Genomic DNA, 24,725 nt, shown 5'->3' with positions numbered 1-24,725 from the left:
CACTCCTCCCCTTTTATGCTGTCCCCCTGTAAAAAAATGTCTGGATCCGTGCCTGACCGGGGGGGGGGGGGAGACACTTCACGGGATCCCCCGGCCAAAACATTAACCTGCACCCAACTAGTCATCCCAGGCCGGCGATTCGTCAGTAAGTGGGGAAACCTCCAATTAACCTCCATCCCTACCGAGTATACCCCAGGCCTGGACTGAATCCCAGGGCTAACCCCTGCACCGCTGGTGGGTGTGAGGTTGAATGTGTAATAATATAAGAAAGCGCGGTGCAGGTTACTGAAACACAGGGGACCCCCACACATTTTTCTCTGTTTTTCCAGGAAGAGAACCAGCTCATAGGTCCACGGCTAGTGATACTTTTGGGGGTTTCCCCACACATTTTCTCATTTTTAAGCATTTCTTTACACTGTAACACACAGAGGCACTGCACAGATCACAGTAGTCTGTGCAGGTTTCTGTAGAATACGCTGCTCACAGGCAGGTCTATGTGATTATTTTATTTTGGTCTGAGTTTGCTCCATGTTTTATCATGTTTTTAAGCACAATTTTTTAGTAAATCCATGAGTTGTCTATGGAAAGTAATTGCAGGGTGGTTCAGTGGTCTATTGAATTCTATTTGCATGTTTGGCCGTCTATTTCTATTTAGATCGTATTTTTATGCCCATGTTTGGCTTTAGTAAATCTCCAAGTTGCAAAGACAAGATAAACTCGCACGAGAATGCAATCTTGAGCAAACACGATTCTTAGTAAATTGACTCTCTAGTCTCATATTTATTTTCTTCTGTTCTACATGCCATTTTTTATTTATGTATTATTTGTACCCAAGGACATACCCAGAACTTTGTGGGCTCCATAGCAACATTTTGAAGGGGCTTCTGTCCCAATGATTCTAGAGAGACACCTCGCTGCAGCAGTTGTTAATTTTATGTCCCATAATAGCCATAGTTAATTTTCAGAGCCATAGTAGAGCCTTATTTAATGTTATGTCCCATAGTAGTGCCATAGTTTATTTTATGAACCGTAGTAGTGCTCTAGTTCATGTTATGCCACATTGTAGGTCTGCCAGTACACATTATGCAACACAATAACCCCAATACACATTATGACATACAATGTCCCACTTCATATTATGTCACACTATAGTAGTTCATATTATGTAACAATATAATGCTCTGCAGTTCATTTTATACCTCATTACAATAAGCAGGTCCAGGGGCATACTTAGATATATTGTAGGCCCCAAGGCCAAAGTCTATAAGTGCTCCTATGTACCGTCCAATGGTGAAAACTGTATATAACAAATGTAACTGTGACAGGGAAGGTGGCTCTCAGCTCTGGGCCCCATAGCAGCTACACTCCCTGCACTTATGGTAGCTGCGCCCTTGTTTGTACCTCTGACTGCCTGTCAGTGCACAAATATGAATGATGATTATGAACCTACTTGAGGCTACTAAACTACACATACCATGCAGCGCACCAGTGCTTGTTGACTACATACTGTGTTAACAATGGGGGTGATTCCGAGTTGTTCGCTCGCTAGCTGCTTTTAGCAGCATTGCACACGCTAAGCCGCCGCCCTTTGGGAGTGTATCTTAGCATAGCAGAATTGCGAACGAAAGATTAGCAGAATTGCGAATAGAAATTTCTTAGCAGTTTCTGAGTAGCTCCAGACTTACTCAGCCATTGCGACCAGCTCAGTCCTTTTCGTTCCTGGTTTGACATCACACACACGCCCAGCGTCCGCCCAGCCACTCCCCCATTTCTCCAGCCACTCCCGCGTTTTTCCCTGGCACGCCTGTGTTTTTCAGCACACTCCCAGAAAACGGTCAGTTTCCGCCCAGAAACACCCACTTCCTGTCAATCACACTACGATCAGCAGAACGATGAAAAAATTTCGTTAGGCCATGAGTAAAATACCAAACTTTTGAGCTAATTTACTTGGCGCAGGCGCGCTGCCTACATTGCGCATGTGCAGTTTGCAACTAATCGCTCCATAGCGAAAAAAATAACGAGCGAACAACTCAGAATGACCCCCCAATGTCTGAATCATATTGTCCTCAAGATTGCTACTAACTTTAGGTTTATACACAATTTCTTGTTAAAGAAACAGTAAAAACTAAATAACGGATCAGTTTCAGACATTCAGGTGTGCAAATGCAGATAATACTGTATATCACATAAAGTAAATCAGTATACACCCCATAGGGAAAAAGACAAGTGAAAACAATATCTACTATAAAATCTATAAAATGTAGACAATGACAGACGGTGCTGATTTCCCACTATGTACATGAAGTGCATGCCTAGGGGCAGTACAGCAGCTGCCTGCATCAGCGCTTTCTAGTGCCCCAGTTGAGTTGCAGTTATTTGGATACAGAACAGGAGCATGTACATGTGCATGTGCAGTTCAGGAACACTGAAGTTCAGGTTTGTCAGGGGTGTCGCAGGAGGATTCACATGTGCAATCCGGAAGCCTGGAAGAGGAGGTTCTTAGCATATGATACAAGCCTGACAAAATACCCCCAAAAAACAGATTGCTTGATTGGGAAGACGTTCACCAGAAGCCTGCGAGGGGTGGGGAGCTTGAGCATGTGCTTAATAATGTTCTGCCTAGGGATGTCCTGACCCCTAAATCTACCCCTGGCGGCAGATAAAAAACTGTAATTGTCCCTTGGCAATGCTGAAACTATAGTTGCCCATTAAAAGTGTGTTGTGCGCCTGACTGATCACTGAAATATTATGGGCAGTGTCCTTTGGTATTATAGGGCTATCCAAATAGAGCCCATTTATACCATGTAAAAGATCAGTTTTCAGGCAATAACACATGGGAGCTGGGATAAATTCCCAGACTCATGTGTTATCGCGGAAAAACGGGTCTCTACGGGCTGCTTATCAGGAGTTCTGCATGAAGCATAATCCCAAATAAATTCCGGTAGTCGGGACTAGTTGGACAACCCCTGGGGAATCCATTAGCCTTGGGAATTTACTGTGGCTAATAGGATACACCCCTATGTCTTTAATATCCAGTTTTGACCTCTGATTAAAATAAACAGCAATTTCAAATTTATTTTGCTTTAACACTAAGAACATATACCAATGTTCAATGGAAAAGACAAACCCATTTACCTAAAGCTCACTTTATCTCTTGTTAAAATGTAATTTTCCGTATGTTCCTCCCCAGCCCTAATTTCTGCCCCTTTGCTCCCCTTCACTTCTACCCATCTCATGTCCTTCTCTTTTTCTGCATCCCTCCTGTTACTCACTTTTATTTTCCACTCCTTTTGCTCCTCACCATTCCTCCCCTCCATGTGGTTTAACCTCCCCACAAGACCATACGTAGCAGGAAAGTATGGTGGTTGTGGGGTATTAATGTTATGTGGCAGGGATATTAATATAAAGTGAGAGGGAGAAGTGAATGACATATAGAGGCGCTAGTAATGTTATGCAAAGATTATAATGTCATTTGGTTGTTGGTGAAAGGTGTGGTATATTTGGTGGAACGTCATAATGTTGACATAAGAGTCAGAACAATATTGTAACTGCATGTCGACATTGACCACATCGTCATTCATCTTGTCGACAATGATGAATTGTCAACATGATTAGAATGTTGACATAAAATTCCTGGTGGGCCAGCTGTAAATTTACCTGGTACGGCAGTTCCAACAGCTCCAGCGGTGTCTTCTAGGTCTGGCGTGATGTCATGATGACTTTCGTCTCATCCTGTGGCGCTTCCAGCGGTGATTATCCCTAACCCTTCCCCTTGTGTCTGACCTCCCCTCCCACAGCCTAATCTTAACTCTCCTCCAAGTGCCTAACCCTAAACCTCCCAGTGTGTAGCCTAACCCTGACCCTCCGCTGACACAGCCTAACCATAACCCTCTGGTCTGTGCAGTATGTCAACATATTGACATTCTGCACATGCCGACATGTTCAGTGTCAATATTGCAACAACATCATGATTGCAGACAACAGGGTGTTGAGATTATGATTGTAATTACAGACATAATAACGGCAACTCGTTGGTGGGGACTATTCATTTAATATGGGAAGCTATTAATGTAATTCAATGGGGGTATTAATGTAACTTCAAGTTCCATGTTGATGAGGGCTACTTATTTAATATTAGGGTTATTAAATAGTGGAAGGAATCAGGAATAAGCTGAGGTCAGTGCATGCAGAAGTGGAGTCTGTACACACACAAGCTGAAGTCACTACACTGGCAATTAAACAGAGACATGGGCAAGCTGGTTCAATACACTGTAAAAGTAAAAATGGAAGAAGTAGCAAGGCGATTTTATAGGTACAAACTTTAATAATCAGGGGAAGGAAATCGGATGCTGCAGTAATTCCTTTGCTATGCTGCTGATTAGAAACAGGTAAAGCAATTCCAAATCCCTGAGAATAGTCTCCTAAGTATCAAAGAACAACTGTCCCAGTGTCAAGCAAACAAATCAATAGCACCACAGACACTAAAGGGCCCGGAAGGTTCAGCTCCCCCCTTAAAGGACATCCTCCATAGACATTGGGGTTTATTTACTAATATTCGTGTTTGTACCGTTTTTAAGGGAGTTTGATCTCGAATGGTATCGGGTGCATTTTCCTGCAACTTTTTGAATCATGATACGGTCATTTACTAAGCTACCGAGTTTTCAACAATCGTATTTTCCGATGTCGATGTGATTCGTAATGTCAGGCAGTGTTTTACGGGAGTGATTAGTAAAACACTGCCTGACAAAACACAAGGAATCCTGGCCGGATCTGTGAGATCCATGCAGTGCTTCATTGTGTACATTCTGAGAAGTGCAGAATGGGTTAAAAATGTAAATAAAATTTGCGTGGGGTTCCCCCATCCTAAGCATAACCAGCCTCTTCGAGCCGGTCCTGGTTGTAAAAATACAGGGGGAAAACTGACTGGGGTTCCCCCATATTTAAACAACCAGCACCGGGCTCTGCACTTGGTCCTGGTGCCAAAAATACGGGTGACAAAAAACGTAGGGGTCCCCCGTATTTTTACCACCAGCACCGGGCTCCACTAGTCAGAGAGAAAATGCCACAGCCGGGAGACACTTTTATATTGGTCCCTGTGGCCCTGGCATTAAATCCCCAACTAGTCACCCCTGGCTGGGGTACCCTGGAGGAGTGGGACCCCTTAAATCAAGGGTGAAGCCCGAGGCTGACCCCCCATCCGTGGGCAGTGAATGGGAGGCTGAAAGCCGTTTTGTGTAAAAAAAAAATTGTTTTTTGTAGCAGAACTACAAGTCCCGGCAAGCCTCCCCCGCAAGCTGGTACTTGGAGAACCACAAGTACCAGCATGCGGGGGGAAACGGGCCCGCTGGTACCTGTAGTTCTACTACAAAAAAAATACCCAAATAAAAACAAGACACAGACACCGTGAAAGTAAAAGTTTAATGCACATACATGCACACTTACATACATACATACTTACCTATGTTGACCCGAAGCACTCTGTCCTCTTGTCCAGTAGAATCCAGGGGTACCTGTAAATAAAATCATACTTACAAAGAATCCGGTGTAGATCGGTCCTCTTCTTAAAAGTTATAATCCACGTACTTGGCAAAAAACAAACCGCTCACCGGACCCACGAACTGAAAGGGGATCCATGTTTACACATGGATCCCACTCTTGTGGTTGGCCCCAATTAACCTCGTGGTCTACCGCAGACCGCAAAGTTCCCACCATTGGATATAATGTAGCGCTGCTGAGCTACATTGTATCCACAGTACTCCGCCTGACTGACAGTGCAGGAGCGCACAGCCAGGACCATGACGTGGCGCTCCCTGATTGGCTGAAGGGACCCTCTTTGACAGGAGTCACAGGGGGTCCTGACATTCGGGGAAAGGGGATCCATGTGTAAACATGGATCCCCTTTCAGTGCGTGGGTCGGGTGAGCAGTTTGTTTTTTTGCAAAGTACGTGGATTATAACTTTTAAGAAGAGGACCGATCTACACCGGATTCTTTGTAAGTATAATTTCATTTACAGGTACCCCTGGATTCTAGTGGACAAGAGGACCGAGTGCTTCGGGGCAACATAGGTAAGTATGTATGTATGTAAGTGTGCATGTATGTGCATTAAACTTTTACTTTCACGGTGTCTGTGTCTTGTTTTTATTTGGGTATTTTTTGTAGAAGAACTACAGGTACCAGCGGGCCCGTTTTTCACCCGCATGCTGGTACTTGTGGTTCTCCAAGTACCAGCTTGCGGGGAAGGCTTGCTGGGACTTGTAGTTCTGCTACAAAAAACAATATATTTTTTTACACAAAAGGCTATCAGCCTCCCATCCACCGCCCACGGTTGGGGGGGACAGCCTCGGGTTTCACCCCTGGTCCTTGGGTGGCTGGAGGGGGGAGACCCCTTGATTTAAGGGGTCCCCACTCCTCCAGGGTGCCCCGGCCAGCGGTGTCTAGTTGGGGATTTAATGCCAGGGCCGCCAGGACCAATACAAAAGTGTCTCCCGGCTGTGGCATTATCTCTCTGACTAGTGGAGCCCAGTGCTGGTGGTAAAAATACGGGGGACACCTACGTTTTTTGTCACCCATATTTTTGGCACCAGGACCAGGTGCAGAGCCCGGTGCTGGTTGTTTAAGTATGGGGGAACCCCAGTCAGTTTTTTCCCTGTATTTTTACAACCAGGACCGGCTCAAAGAGCCCGAGGCTGGTTATGCTTAGGAGAGGGTACCCCACGCAATTTTTTTTTTACATTTTTACACTAAACAGACTTTTTCCCATAGATAACCATGCACAGATCTCACTGATCACAGATCTCACTGATCCGTGCATGATTATCCAAACTCGACAGGAAAAAGCAGGTCTATTTTTTTGCTGCTTTTTTTAACGAATCGCAAAAAAATACACCCGCAATTGAGCATTCAGAAACTAACACCCAAATACGAATGAATAGTAAATTCCCGTGTTGTATGAACAAACAGCCGTGTTTGACCGATGGTCTATTCATTCGTATTTCTGAACTTTGCCGTCAAAACCATTACGAATAGCCCAAACACTGCCGAGATTTGTACTTTGTAAAAAAAAAATCGGACAAACTCGGAATTTTAGTAAATATACCCCATTGTGTTCAGGCTCACAAGTTCTCCTCTGTATCCAATGATAAATAAGGAGTCGGGGCTGGCAGCAAGCAGAGTAGCACTAAACAGTCCAAGTTCATGGCAAGCAAGAGGGTATCCAGTAAACATTCTGAGTTCCAAGCAACAGGCAAAAATCATACTATCGTCACGAAAGTCAGCAATAACATTCTACTCAACCTCTCTGCTGCTTTTGACACCTCTCCTTCTGCAAATCCTTAATTCCGTAGGTCTACGTAATACTGCCTTTTCCATCTGAAAAATATTTCCAGGATCGTACCCTTTCTTGCCCTGGATTCTACTAATCCACACACTGGTCATCTCCAGATTGGACTATTGTGGCCTCCTTCTATTAGCCTCCCAGACTCCTACCTCTGTCTACTCCAATCTGTTCTCAATGCTGCTGTCCAGCTTATCTTCTTCCCCACACATACTATGGGGTAAATTTACTAAGATTCGTATTTTCCCGTTTCAGGTCAAAGTTCAATCACGAATGACATCGAAAGTGTAAAACTGCAACTTTTTGAATTTATTACAACTAATTTACTAAGCTGCCGTATTTTGCCTTTTCGGGTTTTCCGATGTCGATGTCATTCGTTTTTTTTTTCTGTTTTTTACGGCAGTGATTAGCAAAACACTGCCGACTTTTTAAAAATGAATCTCGGCCGGATCTGTGTGATCCGTGCTGGGGTTCATTTTTTTTTTTTTTTTTAAATTAAACAGTGTAAAATCATAAAAAAAATTGCGTGGGGTCCCCCCTCCTAAGCATAACCAGCCTCGGGCTCTTTGAGCCGATCCTGGTTGCAGAAATATGGGGGAAATAATGACAGGGGTTCCCCCATATTTAAGCAACCAGCATCGGGCTCTGCGCCTGGTCCTGGTTTAAAAAATATGGGGGACAAAAAGAGTAGGGGTCCCCCGTATTTTTAAAACCAGCACCGGGCTCCACTAGCTGGACAGATAATGCCACAGCCGGGGGTCACTTTTATATAGTGCCCTGCGGCCGTGGCATCAAAAATCCAACTAGTCACCCCTGGCCGTGGTACCCTGGGGGAGTGGGGACCCCTTCAATCAAGGGGTCCCCCCCCCAGCCTCCCAAGGGCCAGGGGTGAAGCCCGAGGCTGTCCCCCCCCATCCAATGGGCTGCGGATGGGGGGCTGATAGCCTTTTGTGATAATGAAAAGATATTGTTTTTAGTAGCAGTACTACAAGGCCCAGCAAGCCTCCCCCGCATGCTGGTACTTGGAGAACCACAAGTACCAGCATGCGGCGGAAAAACGGGCCCGCTGGTACCTGTAGTACTATTACTAAAAAAATACCCAAAAAAAGACAAGACACACACACCGTGAAAGTAAAGATTTATTACATACATGCACACAAACATACATACATACTTACCTTATGTTCACACGAGGGTCTGTCCTCTTCTCCAGTAGAATCCAAGGGGTACCTGTTGAATAAATTCTACTCACCAGATCCCGGGTCCCAGGGTCCTCGGGGCAACCATTTGTAATCCAGGTACTTGAATAAAATAACAAAACGGAAAGCCGAGCCACGAACTGAAAGGGGCCCCATGTTTTCACATGGGACTCCTTTCCCCGAATGCCAGAAACCCACTCTGACTGATGTCTAAGTGGGTTTCTTCAGCCAATCATGGAGCGCTACGTTGTAGCACCCTCCTGATCGGCTGTGTGCTCCTGTACTGAGTGACAGGCGGCACACGGCAGTGTTACAATGTAGCGCCTATGCGCTCCATTGTAACCAATGGTGGGAACTTTCTGCTCAGCGGTGACGTCACTTTAGGTCAACCGCAGGGCAGAAAGTTCCCACCATTGGTTACAATGGAGCGCATAGGCACTACATTGTAACACTGCCGTGTGCCGCCAGTCACTCAGTACAGAAGCACACAGCCGATCAGGAGGGTGCTACAACGTAGCGCTCCCTGATTGGCTGAAGAAACCCACTTAGACATCAGTCAGAGTGGGTTTCTGGCATTCGGGGAAAGGAGTCCCATGTGAAAACATGGGGCCCCTTTCAGTTCGTGGCTCGGCTTTCCGTTTTGTTATTTTATTCAAGTACCTGGATTACAAATGGTTGCCCCGAGGACCCTGGGACCCGGGATCTGGTGAGTAGAATTTATTCAACAGGTACCCCTTGGATTCTACTGGAGAAGAGGACAGACCCTCGTGTGAACATAAGGTAAGTATGTATGTATGTTTGTGTGCATGTATGTAATAAATCTTTACTTTCACGGTGTGTGTGTCTTGTCTTTTTTTGGGTATTTTTTTAGTAATAGTACTACAGGTACCAGCGGGCCCGTTTTTCCGCCGCATGCTGGTACTTGTGGTTCTCCAAGTACCAGCATGCGGGGGAGGATTGCTGGGCCTTGTAGTACTGCTACTAAAAACAATATCTTTTCATTATCACAAAAGGCTATCAGCCCCCCCATCCGCAGCCCATTGGATGGGGGGGGACAGCCTCGGGCTTCACCCCTGGCCCTTGGGTGGCTGGGGGGGGGACCCCTTGATTGAAGGGGTCCCCACTCCCCCAGGGTACCCCGGCCAGGGATGACTAGTTGGATTTTTGATGCCACGGCCGCAGGGCACTATATAAAAGTGACCCCCGGCTGTGGCATTATCTGTCCAGCTAGTGGAGCCCGGTGCTGGTTTTAAAAATACGGGGGACCCCTACTCTTTTTGTCCCCCGTATTTTTGGAACCAGGACCAGGCGCAGAGCCCGATGCTGGTTGCTTAAATATGGGGGAACCCCTGTCATTTTTTCCCCCATATTTCTGCAACCAGGATCGGCTCAAAGAGCCCGAGGCTGGTTATGCTTAGGAGGGGGGACCCCACGCAATTTTTTTTGAGAAAATAATCACTTTCCCACCCCTTCCCACTGATATACATGCACGGATCTCATGGATCCATGCATGCCTATCCAATCACGAATAAAAAAAGCAGGTCTGTTTATTTTAAGCACTTTTTTACGAGTTGTAATTTTTCACGGCAGTGTTTTGTTTTTTTTTGCTTTGCACTTCTTAGTAAATGACTGAGATTCATACTTAAACAGCCGCGTTTTGACCGATGGTGTATTCATTTGTATTTTTTTTGTTGGACTTCCATAAAATTACGAATGCCCTCATCACTGCCGTGATTATTGCTTAGTAAATTACCGAGATGACACTTTGATGAAAAAACGGCATCTCGGTCAAAATCGGGACCTTAGTAAATTTACCCCTATGTCTCCCCTCTTCTACAAGCCCTACACTGGCTCCCCTTCAGAACCCCATTCAACCATCTCACACTCACTTACAAAGCCCTCACCTAATCCTCTACCATTTACATGATGTAAATGGGAGATAATTAAGTGAGTCTTTGTGAGCGTGAAAATGTAAGCATGTAAATTGCATCTCTGACCTTATCTCCCTTCAGACTCCCATCTGTCCTCTTCGCTCCACAAATGAACAATGCCTTTCCTGTAAACTGATTAGTTCCTCCCACTCCCACCTTCAAGATTTTGTCCATGCTGCTCCCTACCTCTAGAATTCTTTCCCTCTCCCTATCAGACTCCCCACCTTTCTACACAATTTCAACTGGGCTCTCAAGACCCACTTCCTCATCAAAGCCACCCAGCTCTCATCTTTAACTACTGCCCCATGCTCACTGTCTACCCCATATGTGCCACCCCTGTCTGTCTGTCTGCCTCTCCCCTTTAGAATGTTAGATCTTATGAGCAGGGCACTGTTCCCTCATGTGCTTTTATTTCCCTTACTTAAACTATCATCTACTCCATACTCCCTAAAACGACACCTAACCCTTGATTTCTGCCACCTGGCTGCTTATTTGAGTTATATGACTGCTTATGTCGCAATGTTTATAAACCATGTACATGTCCTGCATTGTATTATACTGTACTGTACTGTACTGTACTGTACTGTACTGTAAGTCACTGTTTTCTTGTTTTGCTCATCTGTTTATGTACTTTGTTAGGTGAAACCTTGTGGTGTTGTATAAATAAATAATAATAATGGTCGAACAGTCTGGGTCAATAACAGGTATCAGTCAGAGGCATGGTGTGCAGGGAATGAATCTTTAAGGAAACAGAAATATCACCAGCACTGAATGTGTTCACTTCCTGTTTTATATAGCCACAGCTGCAAGAGATTGGCTGTAGCCAGTAAGTGGGTGGAGAGCAGAAATTATTGAGAAAGCTCAAATATACTAGAAGCAAAACCATAACAAACTGCCCCTGCCGTGGCTCAAGTGGCTGAAGTGCTAATCTCATATCTACAAGACCACGGGTTCAAATTCCACCAACCACATCAGTGCTTTTTATTGCAAGACTGTGATACCTGGCTTCTAAAAGTTCCCTTGTCTTTTACTAAAATAGGTATGTGACAGCTGCAATATATACTATCACTCCTGTTCGTATGTGACCTAGCATATCCTATAGCCAAGCTCCTTGGTTTGACAACAGTTTTAGGGAGCTCATAAGAGGTTGCAGGCTTGGAAAATGATGGTTAAAGACTAAACTGGTAGAGGATAAGCGGATTGGGATTGGCAGGATCCTGGGATTCTGGCCCAAAAACAATGGGTATTTGAAGTGCAAACCCTGGGATCTCCGGGATTATGGTGCACATGCACAGATTTTTTTTTACCCTTAGCAGCGCTGATCGCTCAGCTCAGACACTGCCCCGGCACGTGCCGGCTATGTGGTTGTACAGCTGCACATGACCAGGGCCATCTTAACAACAGTGTAGGCCCCTGGGCAAAGCAAAGCACTGGGGCCCCTACCTATTCTCCAGCGGTAGGGGTAGGGGGTACTATCAGTGGCAGCTTTGATGTCCCGGGGGTGATATGGAGTGTTTGATCTTCTGCTCAGCATGTAGGACCTGGAGCAGTAATTTCTGCTAATTACTCCTTTACTGCACAGATGTTGGGAGATGGGGCGAGAGAGAGAACACTAAACTGTAGAAGGGGCCATTGGGCTGAATGTAGGGGCCCCGATACATAGCTTCCAGGATAGTAGGGGGTTGTTTGATACACAGGGAAGGGGTGGATAGTGGAGTGAGCTTAATATTTATCTTTTTCCTGTGGGAGGGCAGCTTGCTTGATTTACATATATCTTCAGTTCCTGGAAAAAGATTGATTAGCTTTCAATGGGATAAAAAGCTAGAGAGTCCCGCCTTTCAGGAGGTACTGGGGACTTGGGGATCAGATTTCAGGAGCCAAAGCAATCCACCAATGAAAATATAAAACTGCATACCAGGTGTGTGGAGCTGGAGCAGGGACCAGGTGCTGGAAGGCTGATATCTCTGGTTCTGGGCACAGTAGAGAAAAGCTGCCAGTGTACACCAAAAGGGGAGAGTCCCAGCTTTTGGTGTATACCCTCAGATATACTGAGGGTATACAGTCAGAAAGAAACCTGAGATATATGTTTGGGAAGACCAGTTAACAGGCTTGGATGGGGGCCACTGCTTTGAAGTCGGGTATCTCCAGTTCGATTTTCAAAAACTGGTACCACTGGAAAAAGGGGACCCTCAGCTATCACCCTAGGGCCCTTATATTCCTGGGGCCCTTGGGCAACTGCCCATTAGTCCCATATGAAAAGCTGACCCTGCACAAGACTTCAGATGTCACACTGAACAGCCTCAAGCCAGCTCACCCCTTCAACGGCTGCACCAGCCAGCTTAAGGGCTGTCTGCATCCTCCAAATCATGCCATGGCTGTGTATGGTGACAGTGAGAGACACTGTCACTGTGCCTTTCTGTTTGAGGGAGTGGGACTTGCCGCCGGGTACCTGTGCTGCTGCCTCTGAAGATCTTCTCTACTCATAGCGAGTAAAAGCCTAAATGGGCTTTTAGCAGGTTATTTTAAAAAAAAAATTATTTGAACTTGAAATTGAAACCCCTCCCCCATTTACCATTGATAAATTGTAGAACAACTCAATCCTGGGATCCCGGATTGAGATATATATATATATATATATATATATATATATATATATATATATATATATATTATTATTTTTTTATTTTTTATTTTTAAATGGCTTGGTATTGACTTCTACAGTATTTCTGGATCAGAACCATAAAAAATAAGAATTTACTCACCGGTAATTCTATTTCTCGTAGTCCGTAGTGGATGCTGGGTACTCCGTAAGGACCATGGGGAATAGACGGGCTCCGCAGGAGACTGGGCACTCTTAAAAGAAAGATTAGGTACTATATCTGGTGTGCACTGGCTCCTCCCTCTATGCCCCTCCTCCAGACCTCAGTTAGGGAAACTGTGCCCGGAAGAGCTGACATTACTAGGAAAGGATTTGGAATCCAGGGTAAGACTCATACCAGCCACACCAATCACACTGTACAACTTGTGATAACTATACCCAGTTAACAGTATGAACAACAACTGAGCCTCAGTCAACAGATGGCTCATAACAATAACCCTTTAGTGAAGCAATAACTATATACATGTATTGCAGAGAGTCCGCACTTTGGGACGGGCTCCCAGCATCCACTACAGACTACGAGAAATAGAATTACCGGTGAGTAAATTCTTATTTTCTCTGACGTCCTAGTGGATGCTGGGTACTCCGTAAGGACCATGGGGATTATACGAAAGCTCCCAAACGGGCGGGAGAGTGCGGATGACTCTGCAGCACCGAATGAGCAAACTCAAGGTCCTCCTCAGCCAGGGTATCAAACTTGTAGAATTTTGCAAAAGTGTTTGAACCCGACCAAGTAGCAGCTCGGCAAAGTTGTAAAGCCGAGACCCCTCGGGCAGCCGCCCAAGAAGAGCCCACCTTCCTCGTGGAATGGGCTTTTACTGATTTAGGATGCGGCAGTCCAGCCGCATAATGCGCAAGCTGAATCGTGCTACAGATCCAGCGAGCAATAGTCTGCTTTGAAGCAGGAGCACCCAGCTTGTTGGGTGCATGCAGGATAAATATTTAAAGAGTTGACACTGTCGGTTAATACCTTCCACATATCCATCCACTCCGGTGTCGGGCCCGTAGGGGGCGACATCACACTTATCGGCTCCTGCTCCGCCTCCACGTAGCCCTCCTCATCAAACATGTCGACACAGCCGTACCGACACACCGCACACACACAGGGAATGCTCTGACTGAGGACAGGACCCCACAAAGTCCTTTGGGGAGACAGAGAGAGAGTATGCCAGCACACACCACAGCGCTATATAACACAGGGATTTTCACTATACTGAGTGATTTTTCCCAATAGCTGCTTATTAACACAAATTGCGCCTAAATTTATGTGCCCCCCCTCTCTTTTTTACCCTTGTTGTACTGGATACTGCAGGGGAGAGCCTGGGGAGCGTCCTTCCAGCGGAGCTGTGAAGAGAAAATGGTGCTGGCTGTGCTGAGGAAGATAGCCCCGCCCCCTCAGCGGCGGCCTTCTCCCGCTTTTTATAATGTTAATGGCGGGGTTTTTTGCACATATACAGTGTATTATGTGCTATTTGTGCCAAAAAGGTAAACTAATTGCTGCCCAGGGCACCCCCCCCCCCCAGCCACCTGCACCCAACAGTGACCGGAGTGTGTGGTGTGCTATGGGAGCAATGGCGCACAGCTGCAGTGCTGTGCGCTACCTTAATGAAGACAGGAGCCTTCAGCCGCCGTTTTTCATCTTTATCTTCAGTCTTCTGGCTCTGCAAGGGGGACGGCGGCGCGGCTCCGGGAACGGACGATCGAGGTCGGGCCCTGTGTTCGATCCCTCTGGAGCTAATGGTGTCCAGTAGCCTTAGAAGCACAAGCTAGCTGCAAGCAGGTAGGTTTGATCTCTCCCCTCAGTCCCTCGTAGCAGTGAGTCTGTTGCCAGCAGATCTCACTGAAAATAAAAAACCTAACAAATACTTTCTTTTCTAGTGAGCTCAGGAGAGCCCACTAGGTGCATCCAGCTCTGGCCGGGCACAGATTCTAACTGGGGGAGGGGCATAGAGGGAGGAGCCAGTGCACACCAGATATAGTACCTAATCTTTCTTTTAAAAGTGCCCAGTCTCCTGCGGAGCCCGTCTATTCCCCATGGTCCTTACGGAGTACCCAGCATCCACTAGGACGTCAGAGAAATGACATCTTTAATGATAAACTTTACACAATTACAATATATGCAGCTATAATAACATAAACATAGCCAAAGTTTACTGTAGCAGGGGCTGCAGTAGATACAGGACTTATCGTTATTGGGCTAACTCACGTGTCAAAGCTCCATGTGCATGCATGGTTTGTTGTTGAAGAACTGAAACAATATGTGATATACCTGTTCCTCAATAATCCATGTGTGACGAGGAATGAAACACATCATGTACAAAGGGACCCTTATAAAATTTGTCTATGGTGTTCACAAATAAATTGTTATGCCCCTGCATGAAATTCAACAATGTTATGATGCTTTGTGGTTTATGCCTGGCAAAATCTATTACATGAATCTTTACTGACTCATGCTGTAAGAGAAAGTCTGTAAACAGTATAGCCTTAAAATTAAAACATGCAGCACTGGGAAGATATTATGGATATAGTTCTTCTGGCAAGAAATGTATTTGGAATTTTAACAATAAAAAATAAATAATAATGCTATACATTAACATTTCTAAGATAAATTGATCCACAGTTGCTTCAGGTTTTCCTTTTACCTCTCTGGGGGCCTCTGAACGGCAAGTTGCTGACACAAGCAACTATTATTTCCTATACCCTGCATTTGTTACACACTTGGGAAGCGAAGTAATAATTAAATCAAGTATGTTAAACACATGAAGCTTCCCCTTTAATTACAGGTTTGAGATGACCCAACTACTTAAAATGGGTAAGCAAGATTACATTTCAGACATTTCTGTACCAAGACAAATTGAGGAACATCTATGGCATTCTGTAGATGATCAGTCTTTGGAGTCCAGAATTCCTGCAACTTATTAGGTCAGGACAAGGCACACTGTTTAAATGTAGGTTTGATTAACTAGTTAGAAACTGTCAATATTGTCATACATACCACGATGTACACTAAATCCATGTAAAGTCATTATTTGTATTATAAATGCTGTCTCTACATTCACATTTTCTAGGATATCAATGCAAACACATCATACTAAATATAAACATAAATAGCAAGATTTATCTTTAATCATTACAGGATAAACCTCCTGGGAGCTAGGTGCATTATTCCTATTGTGTGGGTTTAGTGTTTTGCATACAGATAATTAATTTTTGATGAATCTGGACTTAAAACATGAAAGGTAGGATTTTAAAACAACAAAGTGTTGGTAGAAATTATTACCATAATCAGGTTAAAAATACAAATTACAGCTGGAAATATTGAAACGCTGAGCTAAGAGCATAATCAGGTTTTATATGTAGGCCCATCGAGATATAACCCAGAAGTTGGTTAATTTTGTAACATAAATATTGTGCAGAAATGTTTGTCTTCAAACCTGTAAAAAAGAGTGCAGCAGCACAGTATTGATGTCTGTTTGTGTAAATGCCTTAGATATACTGTGCTGTTTTACAGTAGCCTGTAATGGCAACTGCTCTCATTTTAATGTACTTAACCTTGGAGAGTGATAAAGTGGAGAGAGAGAGAGATGAAGTATCAGCCAATCAGATTCTAACTGCCATGTTAAGCTGCGCCTACACCTAAAGATTTATTGTCGGATCTGGATGGTTGGAACGAAAATCTGGTAATGGATGAGAGGAAATGACAATTGACCATTTGCTCCGAAATGCTGAAAAAAACTGACAAACAGTCGTTCAGACAAATTGGTTAAATTAAATGGATTGGGTCAATTGTCATTTGCTCTCATCCATTACCAGATTTTCGTTCCAACCAGCCAGATCCGACAATAAATCTTTAGGTGTATGGCTAGCTTTATCACTCTCCAAGGCTTCGTACATCTGCCCCTTCTTATTTTAAAACAGAACAAGAGAGAAGTTACCTCTACAGGAACCTTCATACTGTAAGTCTTTGGGATATACTTTTTAGGGATGCTACTTGACACAATCTAAAGATGCTGAGTAGGATAAACTGTTGTTGTTTAATAGTTTCATAAACTGTGGAATAATTTTATATCACTTCTTTTCTCTGAGTAATCTGATGTTTCTACTCACAATCCCTGACTTTTCATGTTTTTCAGATCACTTAGGTGGGCCACAGGTGCATTCTTTCCTAATTGACATATTCTTTAGATCCACATGTAATCTGGAAAACATGAACTGTTAGGAATCCTGAGGGCTGAGCTTGACAAATGCTGCAGTAATCTTTAGACTATTTGATAGTGTAAAATGTATCTTCCGTATGTAACCTAGGAGCAGATGTATTAAGCCTAAAGAATTGATAAAGCAGTGATAAGTGCAAGGTGATAACGCACTAGCCAATCAGCTCCTAACTGTAAATTTACATTATCACTTTGCACTTATCACTGCTTTATCACTTCTCCAGGTTTAATATATCTGTCCCATAATAACAGAACTATTATTTCTGTGTGCTAATGCTATTTGGTAATGTCTCATTTCTGCAGGCCATATCTCCGTTCTTATACTATTTCTGTGATGTATTACTATATTTCTTGCAATATGCCAGAGGTTCCCAAACGCGGCCCTCAAGGCACCCCAACAGTCCAGGTTTTAGGTATATCCATGGCTCAGCACAGATGTTTAATCAAATTGACTAAAGTGCTAATCAAGTCACCTGTGGCCCAGCATAGATACATTTAAAACCAGGACCATTGGGGTGCCTAGAGGACCGCGTTTGGGAACCTCTGCAATATACAGAACCTGAGCGCCAGATGTTGTAAACTATTGTAACCACTGTATTTATTTGGTGCAATCAGAAACCAACACTGCTGTTAGAAAACTCTTTGGTAACATCCTACAAGTGTATATGTTTTCTTGCAGCACACCTGTACATTTGCCTGCATCTGCTGGGATTGACCTGTATTAAACAAGGCATGACATCAGATCGTCATCTTAAACCTTTCCGAAAATTCTGTGCACTGTGGATTGGTCCATTGTTATTAACATGTGTGATATTTATCTTTGCTGTTGAGCAAGAGCCATCACAAGACATTCTATCCAGAAATAAAAGTCTATACACAAGAAACAAAACATTGCCAGGCTTTGTAAGTCCTGGATATGAATATATCAAATACAGTAATATTTTTTACTTAAAGTGAGTTGATGTTGAATATTTCTCAAAGCAGTAGTTGAAATGAGAAAATAAACATACTACAATATATAATAAAATATATGTATGTGAAACAAAGGCCTACAATAGAATGTGTCTAGTCAGAATAGCATACCCTCTAACTGTACCTTTTTGGCCAGTACAGTACCGTTTTTTTATGGTCTGTACCGGCCAAAAAGGGCTTTGTACCGATTTTTGACTCACTAAATCTTCATTGAAAGTATAGGAAAGGGGGCGTGGCCACACCCCTTTTACCCATGACCACGCCCTTTTCCTAATTTTTACCCGTTTTTTAGTGTAAAATGTTGGAGGGTATGGAATAGTGTTTCCCAACTCAGGTCCTTAGGGCTATTTCAACTGTTTGCCGTGCTGGAACTGTAGTCAATACTTAAGCCAGATGACTCCTTTCACATGGCACAAACACGGCCCATGTAGCAGCCAGATCTATCCACTGAAGAGGATGGCTGCCGGGCCGTGGCCGTGCTGTCCCTGAAGGCACTGGAGTGTGTGAATGTGTTCTTTCACACACACCGGGTTTTTGTGCCGCTGCTACTGCTCATGCGCACAGCATTAAACAAAACCGTTGTGTGCGTAAGGGACTGTCGGACAGTAAAAAACTGGACAAAGGCGGTGATTCAGACCTGATCGCTGGGCTGTAAAGTTTGTCCTGCGGTCGGGTAGTCGCCGCCTCCAGGGGGAGTGTAAATTTACAGTGCAAGTGTGCGATGCCATGTGTACGCAGAGCTGCAAAAATCAACTTTGTGCAGTCTCTGCGCAGCCCAGGACTTACTCCTACAGTGCGATGAGAACATGCTGATCGGGGCTGGAGCTGACGTCAGACACCCTCCCTGAAAACGCTTGGGAACGCCTTTGTTTTTCTGGACACTCCCAGAAAATGGTCATTTACCACCCACAAATGGCATCCTCCTATCAATCACCTTGCGAACGCCCGTGCAATAAGAATTTTCGCATCATCCTGTCGCTGACCGGCGATGCCCTTTGTTGTTGTCTGACGCATTTGCGCATTGCGGTGCATACGCATGCGCAGTGACTACCTGATCACCCGCTGTGCGAAAACGCACAGCAGCGATCAGATCTGAATCCCCCTCAAAGTTTGTCCGGCTTTTTGCCATCCGGGCAAAACCTGAGTGTGTAAAATTAGCCTTAGGGCACCCTAACTGTGCATGTTTTCCATACTCTGTGCTGGAGCACAGGAATATTCATTGCTGACCGAGGCATTTTAAGAGATCCACAGCACAAGTGGTTGTAATTATTTCACTTGTGATTCTGTGAAGAGAGCTGGAAAACATGAACTGTCAGTGTTTTCTAAGGACTGGAGATGGAAACACTGAGTTAGACTCTTTGTAGGTTTAGAATTACTGTAGTGAGTGTTAATAGTAGTACATTTTTAAGGCTGCTCTAGGAAAGTGAAAATATTAGAATATGCTCTATGTACAGTTTTCACACAGTAAAATAAATAATAGAAAAGTTCAAGGGCAAATTTCAAGAAGTTCTTACTCTTCTGTGCATTAGAAAAAAATGTAAGTTATCATCTATACTCTCTGAAGTTAACGTCTTCAAAGAAAAATATGGGACTTTTGTACTTCCCATACTAATATTAAACAGTTTTCCAGTAGTACTACAGGTACCAGCGGGCCCGTTTTTCTCCCGCATGCTGGTACTTGTGGTTCTCCAAGTACCAGCTTGCGGTGGAGGCTTGCTGGGACTTGTAGTACTGCTGGAAAAAACAATATTCTTTTCATTATCACAAAAGGCTATCAGCAGCCCATTGGATGGGGGGGGGACAGCCTCGGGCTTCACCCCTGGCCCTTGGGTGGCTGGGGGGGGTGGACCCCTTGATTGTAGGGGTCCCCACTCCCCCAGGGTACCCCGGCCAGGGGTGACTAGTTGGATATTTAATGCCACGGCCGCAGGGCACGGCATAAAAGTGACCCCCGGCTGTGGCATTATCTGTCCAGCTAGTGGAGCCCGATGCTGGTGTTAAAAATACGGGGGACCCCTACTCTTTTTGTCCCCCGTATTTTTGGCACCAGCACCAGGCGCAGAGCCCGGTGCTGGTTTTAAAAATACGGGGGATCCCTGCCCAATTTTTCCCCGCATTTTTAGAACCAGGACCAGCTCGAAGAGCCCGAGGCTGGTTATGCTTTGGAGGGGGGACCCCACGCCATTTTTTTTTTTCGGGTTTTACCGTTCCAGCAATAAAAAAAAAAATAAAATAAAAAAATATTTTAAAAAATATATAAATAATATTTGTGCCTCCAAAAAAAAAAAAAAGTACCTAATCCCTTCTAATATAAAAAGATATGCTATTCCTAAAAAAAAAAAAACACCAAAAAAAACATGTTTAAAATTTTTTTTATTGTTTTCACCCTCCAAAGTGTGGCGGATTGAAAATGACGAATTTGCTGTCTAAAAGCACTGCTGTCGAATTTCCAAACTTGAATTGAATATGCTTTGGTCGAATTGCAGCACTTGTATCATTGCAGAAAAGTCGAATTTGCAAAAATTCGAATTTCAAAAAGTCGAATTTTGAAAGTCCGTTTTTTGGTCGGAAAGCACTGAATTGCATAGGCGAATTTTTTTTGGGGGCGAAAATGACCCGAAATTCGACAATTTCGGGAATTCGACCGCAATTGCATATACCCCATAGTGTCTAAATTGTGAAAACAAACATTATCATTTTCAGGTGCAGATTTTTTTGTGTGTGAAAACCTACACGCAGAATACGGCTTTTTGTTACGTTGGAAAGGTGGAGCAATGCTGAAACGTGATCCACAAAGTGTTTATTTGTGGTGTTTGTAACAAAAATAAAGAAGACTCAGGTTTGCTCTCAGTTCACTTTCTTGACATTTCTAATTTGAAAAAAAACACTTTTTGGACATTTTGGTTACATTGTGTTTTATGTGTAAAGGTGTGTACCCACGGTGCGATTTGACTACATTTTGGGTATATTCAATACCTGTCGGATCCTTTCATCGTGTGTATAGTGCTTGCGATGTCCCGCAGGATCGGCATCACAAGGAAAAATAGACTGTGCAGGCAGCCCAACATTGACTGTATCGGCAGAACCGAGCTCCAGCCACATCGCACAGTCAATGTCGGGCTGTACAGTGCATGTGTACACGCCTTTAGATTGAGAAAAAATATAAAAGGTATTTCCTGAAAATAGAATGTCTTATAAAAGGAAAACAAGGTATAATTTGAGTGGGTACCATATATAAATATTTGTGATATTGATGTTGAAATGTGCTGAACCCCCAGCAGAAAAGGGGCTAAAATGAACAAATTAAGAGAAATGAATTGTTGAACATATGTATGTAATTACAGGTCACAACAACTTTCTAGAACATCATTTTATTCATCCCTGGAAGTAAATCGACTATTATTCATCATCAATGTCAGACCACCCCATGGCTCACATGTTTCTGATGCTTCCAGTAAACAGGAGACTGCAACCAATCATATTCTAGGAACAGAACTTCATAAAACTGCACAGGAATCTGAGGTATCCGGATGGGCATCGCCAGGCTGCTTTTCTGTTTTGTCTACCAAAGATCTGCCAACAAGCACACATTGTTTACTTATCACTTTTATTTTCATCTACAGGTACAAGCTGGTAAGTGATCACAAAGCCAATTTATCAAATATGCACTTGTGATTTGTCATGTTTTAAACCATGAGGAGTATTTATCCCTCTGTCCCTTCTTCTACTATACTGAGAATACTGCTACATCTAAACCATATATGTGGAAAAGCATGGTATATATATATATATATTTCTCTGACGTCCTAGTGGATGCTGGGAACTCGGTAAGGACCATGGGGAATAGCGGCTCCGCAGGAGACTGGGCACAAAAGAAAAGCTTTAGGACTACCTGGTGTGCACTGGCTCCTCCCCCTATGACCCTCCTCCAAGCCTCAGTTAGATTTTTGTGCCCGACCGAGCTGGGTGCAATCTAGGGGGCTCTCCTGAGCTTCTTAGGAAAAGTTAGTTTTAGGTTTTTTATTTTCAGTGAGACCTGCTGGCAACAGGCTCACTGCATCGAGGGACTAAGGGGAGAAGAAGCGAACCTGCCTGCTTGCAGCCAGTTTGGGCTTCTTAGGCTACTGGACACCAGTAGCTCCAGAGGGACCGAACACAGGCCCAGCCTCGGAGTCCGGTCCCAGAGCCGCGCCGCCGGCCCCCTTACAGAGCCAGAACCAAGAAGAAGTCCAGAAAATCGGCGGCAGAAGACATCAGTCTTCACCAAGGTAGCGCACAGCACTGCAGCTGTGCGCCATTGCTCCTCATGCACACCACACGCTCCGGTCACTGATGGGTGCAGGGCGCTGGGGGGGGGCGCCCTGAGTAGAAATATAAACACCTTGGCTGGCTAAAATACATCACATATAACCCCCAGGGCTATATGGATGTATATTAACCCCTGCCAGATTCCTGAAAAAAGCGGGAGAAAAGTCCGCCGAGAAGGGGGCGGAGCCTATCTCCTCAGCACACTGGCGCCATTTTCCCTCACAGCTCCGCTGGAAGGACGTCTCCCTGACTCTCCCCTGCAGTCCTGCACTACAGAAAAGGGTAAAACAAGAGGGGGGGGCACTAATTAGGCGCAGTATAATATAAACAGCAGCTATAAGGGGAAAAACACTCTGTATAGTGTTATCCCAACATATATATAGCGCTCTGGTGTGTGCTGGCATACTCTCCCTCTGTCTCCCCAAAGGGCTAGTGGGGTCCTGTCCTCTATCAGAGCATTCCCTGTGTGTGTGCTGTGTGTCGGTACGACTGTGTCGACATGTATGAGGAGGAAAATGATGTGGAGGCGGAGCAATTGCCTGTAATGGAGATGTCACCCCCTAGGGAGTCGACACCTGAATGGATGGGCTTATGGAAGGAATAACGTGAAAGTGTCAGCTCTTTACAAAAGACGGTTGATGACATGAGACAGCCGGCTACTCAGCTTGTGCCTGTCCAGGCGTCTCAAAGACCATCAGGGGCTCTAAAACGCCCGCTACCTCAGATGGCAGATACAGACGCCGACACGGATACTGACTCCAGTGTCGACGATGAAAAGACGAATGTGACTTCCAGTAGGGCCACACGTTACATGATTGAGGCAATGAAAAATGTTTTACACATTTCTGATAGTACAAGTACCACTAAAAAGGGTATTATGTTTGGTGAGAAAAAACTACCTGTAGTTTTTCCTGCATCTGAGGAATTAAACGAAGTGTGTGATGAAGCATGGGTTTCTCCCAATAAAAAACTGATAATTCCTAAAAAGTTATTGGCATCATACCCCTTCCCGCCAGAGGATAGGGCACGTTGGGAAACACCCCCTAGGGTGGATAAAGCGCTCACACGCTTGTCTAAACAAGTGGCACTACCGTCTCCTGATACGGCCGCCCTTAAGGAACCTGCTGACAGAAAGCAGGAGAATATCCTAAAATGTATATACACTCACACGGGTGTTATACTGCGACCAGCAATCGCCTCAGCCTGGATGTGCAGTGCTGGGGTGGCTTGGTCGGATTCCCTGACTGAAAATATTGATACCCTGGATAGGGACAGTATATTACTGACTATAGAGCATTTAAAAGATGCATTTTTATATATGCGTGATGCACAGAGGGATATTTGCCGACTGGCATCAAGAGTAAGTGCGCTGTCCATATCTGCCAGAAGAGGGTTATGGACGCTGCAGTGGTCAGGTGATGCTGATTCCAAAAGGCATATGGAAGTATTGCCTTATAAAGGGGAGGAGTTATTTGGGGTAGGTCTATCGGACCTGGTGTCCACGGCAACTGCTGGGAAATCCACATTTTTACCCCAGGTAGCCTCTCAACATAAGAAGACGCCGTATTATCAGGCGCAGTCCTTTCGGCCCCATAAGGGCAAGCGGGCAAAAGGCTCCTCATTTCTGCCCCGTGGCAGAGGGAGAGGAAAAAGGCTGCAGCAAACAGCCAGTTCCCAGGAACAGAAGCCCTCTCCCGCTTCTGCCAAGTCCTCAGCATGACGCTGGGGCTCTACAAGCGGACTCAGGCACGGTGGGGGCCCGTCTCAAGAATTTCAGCGCGCAGTGGGCTCACTCACAAGTGGACCCCTGGATCCTTCAGGTGGTATCTCAGGGGTACAAATTGGAATTCGAGACGTCTCCCCCTCGCCGTTTCCTAAAGTCTGCCTTACCGACGTCTCCCTCCGACAGGGAGGCGGTATTGGAAGCCATTCACAAGCTGTATTCTCAGCAGGTGATAATCAAGGTACCCCTCCTGCAACAGGGAAAGGGGTATTATTCCACGCTGTTTGTGGTACCGAAGCCGGATGGCTCGGTGAGACCTATTTTAAATCTAAAATCTTTGAACACTTACATACAGAGGTTCAAATTCAAAGATGGAGTCACTCAG

The 24,725-nt window shown here is 44.7% G+C and overlaps 1 protein-coding gene across 1 annotated transcript in view; it reads left to right on the top strand.

The window, feature by feature from the left end:
• The window catches only part of LOC134968841 (olfactory receptor 5V1-like), a 28,488-nt gene extending 6,538 nt beyond the window's left edge, over positions 1-21,950 (top strand). Inside the window, exons 4-5 of the mRNA XM_063944395.1 lie at positions 21,654-21,831; positions 21,933-21,950. Of these exons, the coding sequence (XP_063800465.1) occupies positions 21,654-21,831; positions 21,933-21,950 (196 nt within the window). The remainder of the gene's footprint in view (positions 1-21,653; positions 21,832-21,932) is intronic.
• The last annotated feature ends 2,775 nt before the right edge of the window (positions 21,951-24,725 follow it).

Source organism: Pseudophryne corroboree, chromosome 1, assembly GCF_028390025.1.
Source record: "Pseudophryne corroboree isolate aPseCor3 chromosome 1, aPseCor3.hap2, whole genome shotgun sequence".
Taxonomy (NCBI): domain Eukaryota; kingdom Metazoa; phylum Chordata; class Amphibia; order Anura; family Myobatrachidae; genus Pseudophryne; species Pseudophryne corroboree.
Note: the sequence above shows the minus strand (reverse complement) of the source record. Positions and strands in the feature narration are given on the sequence as shown.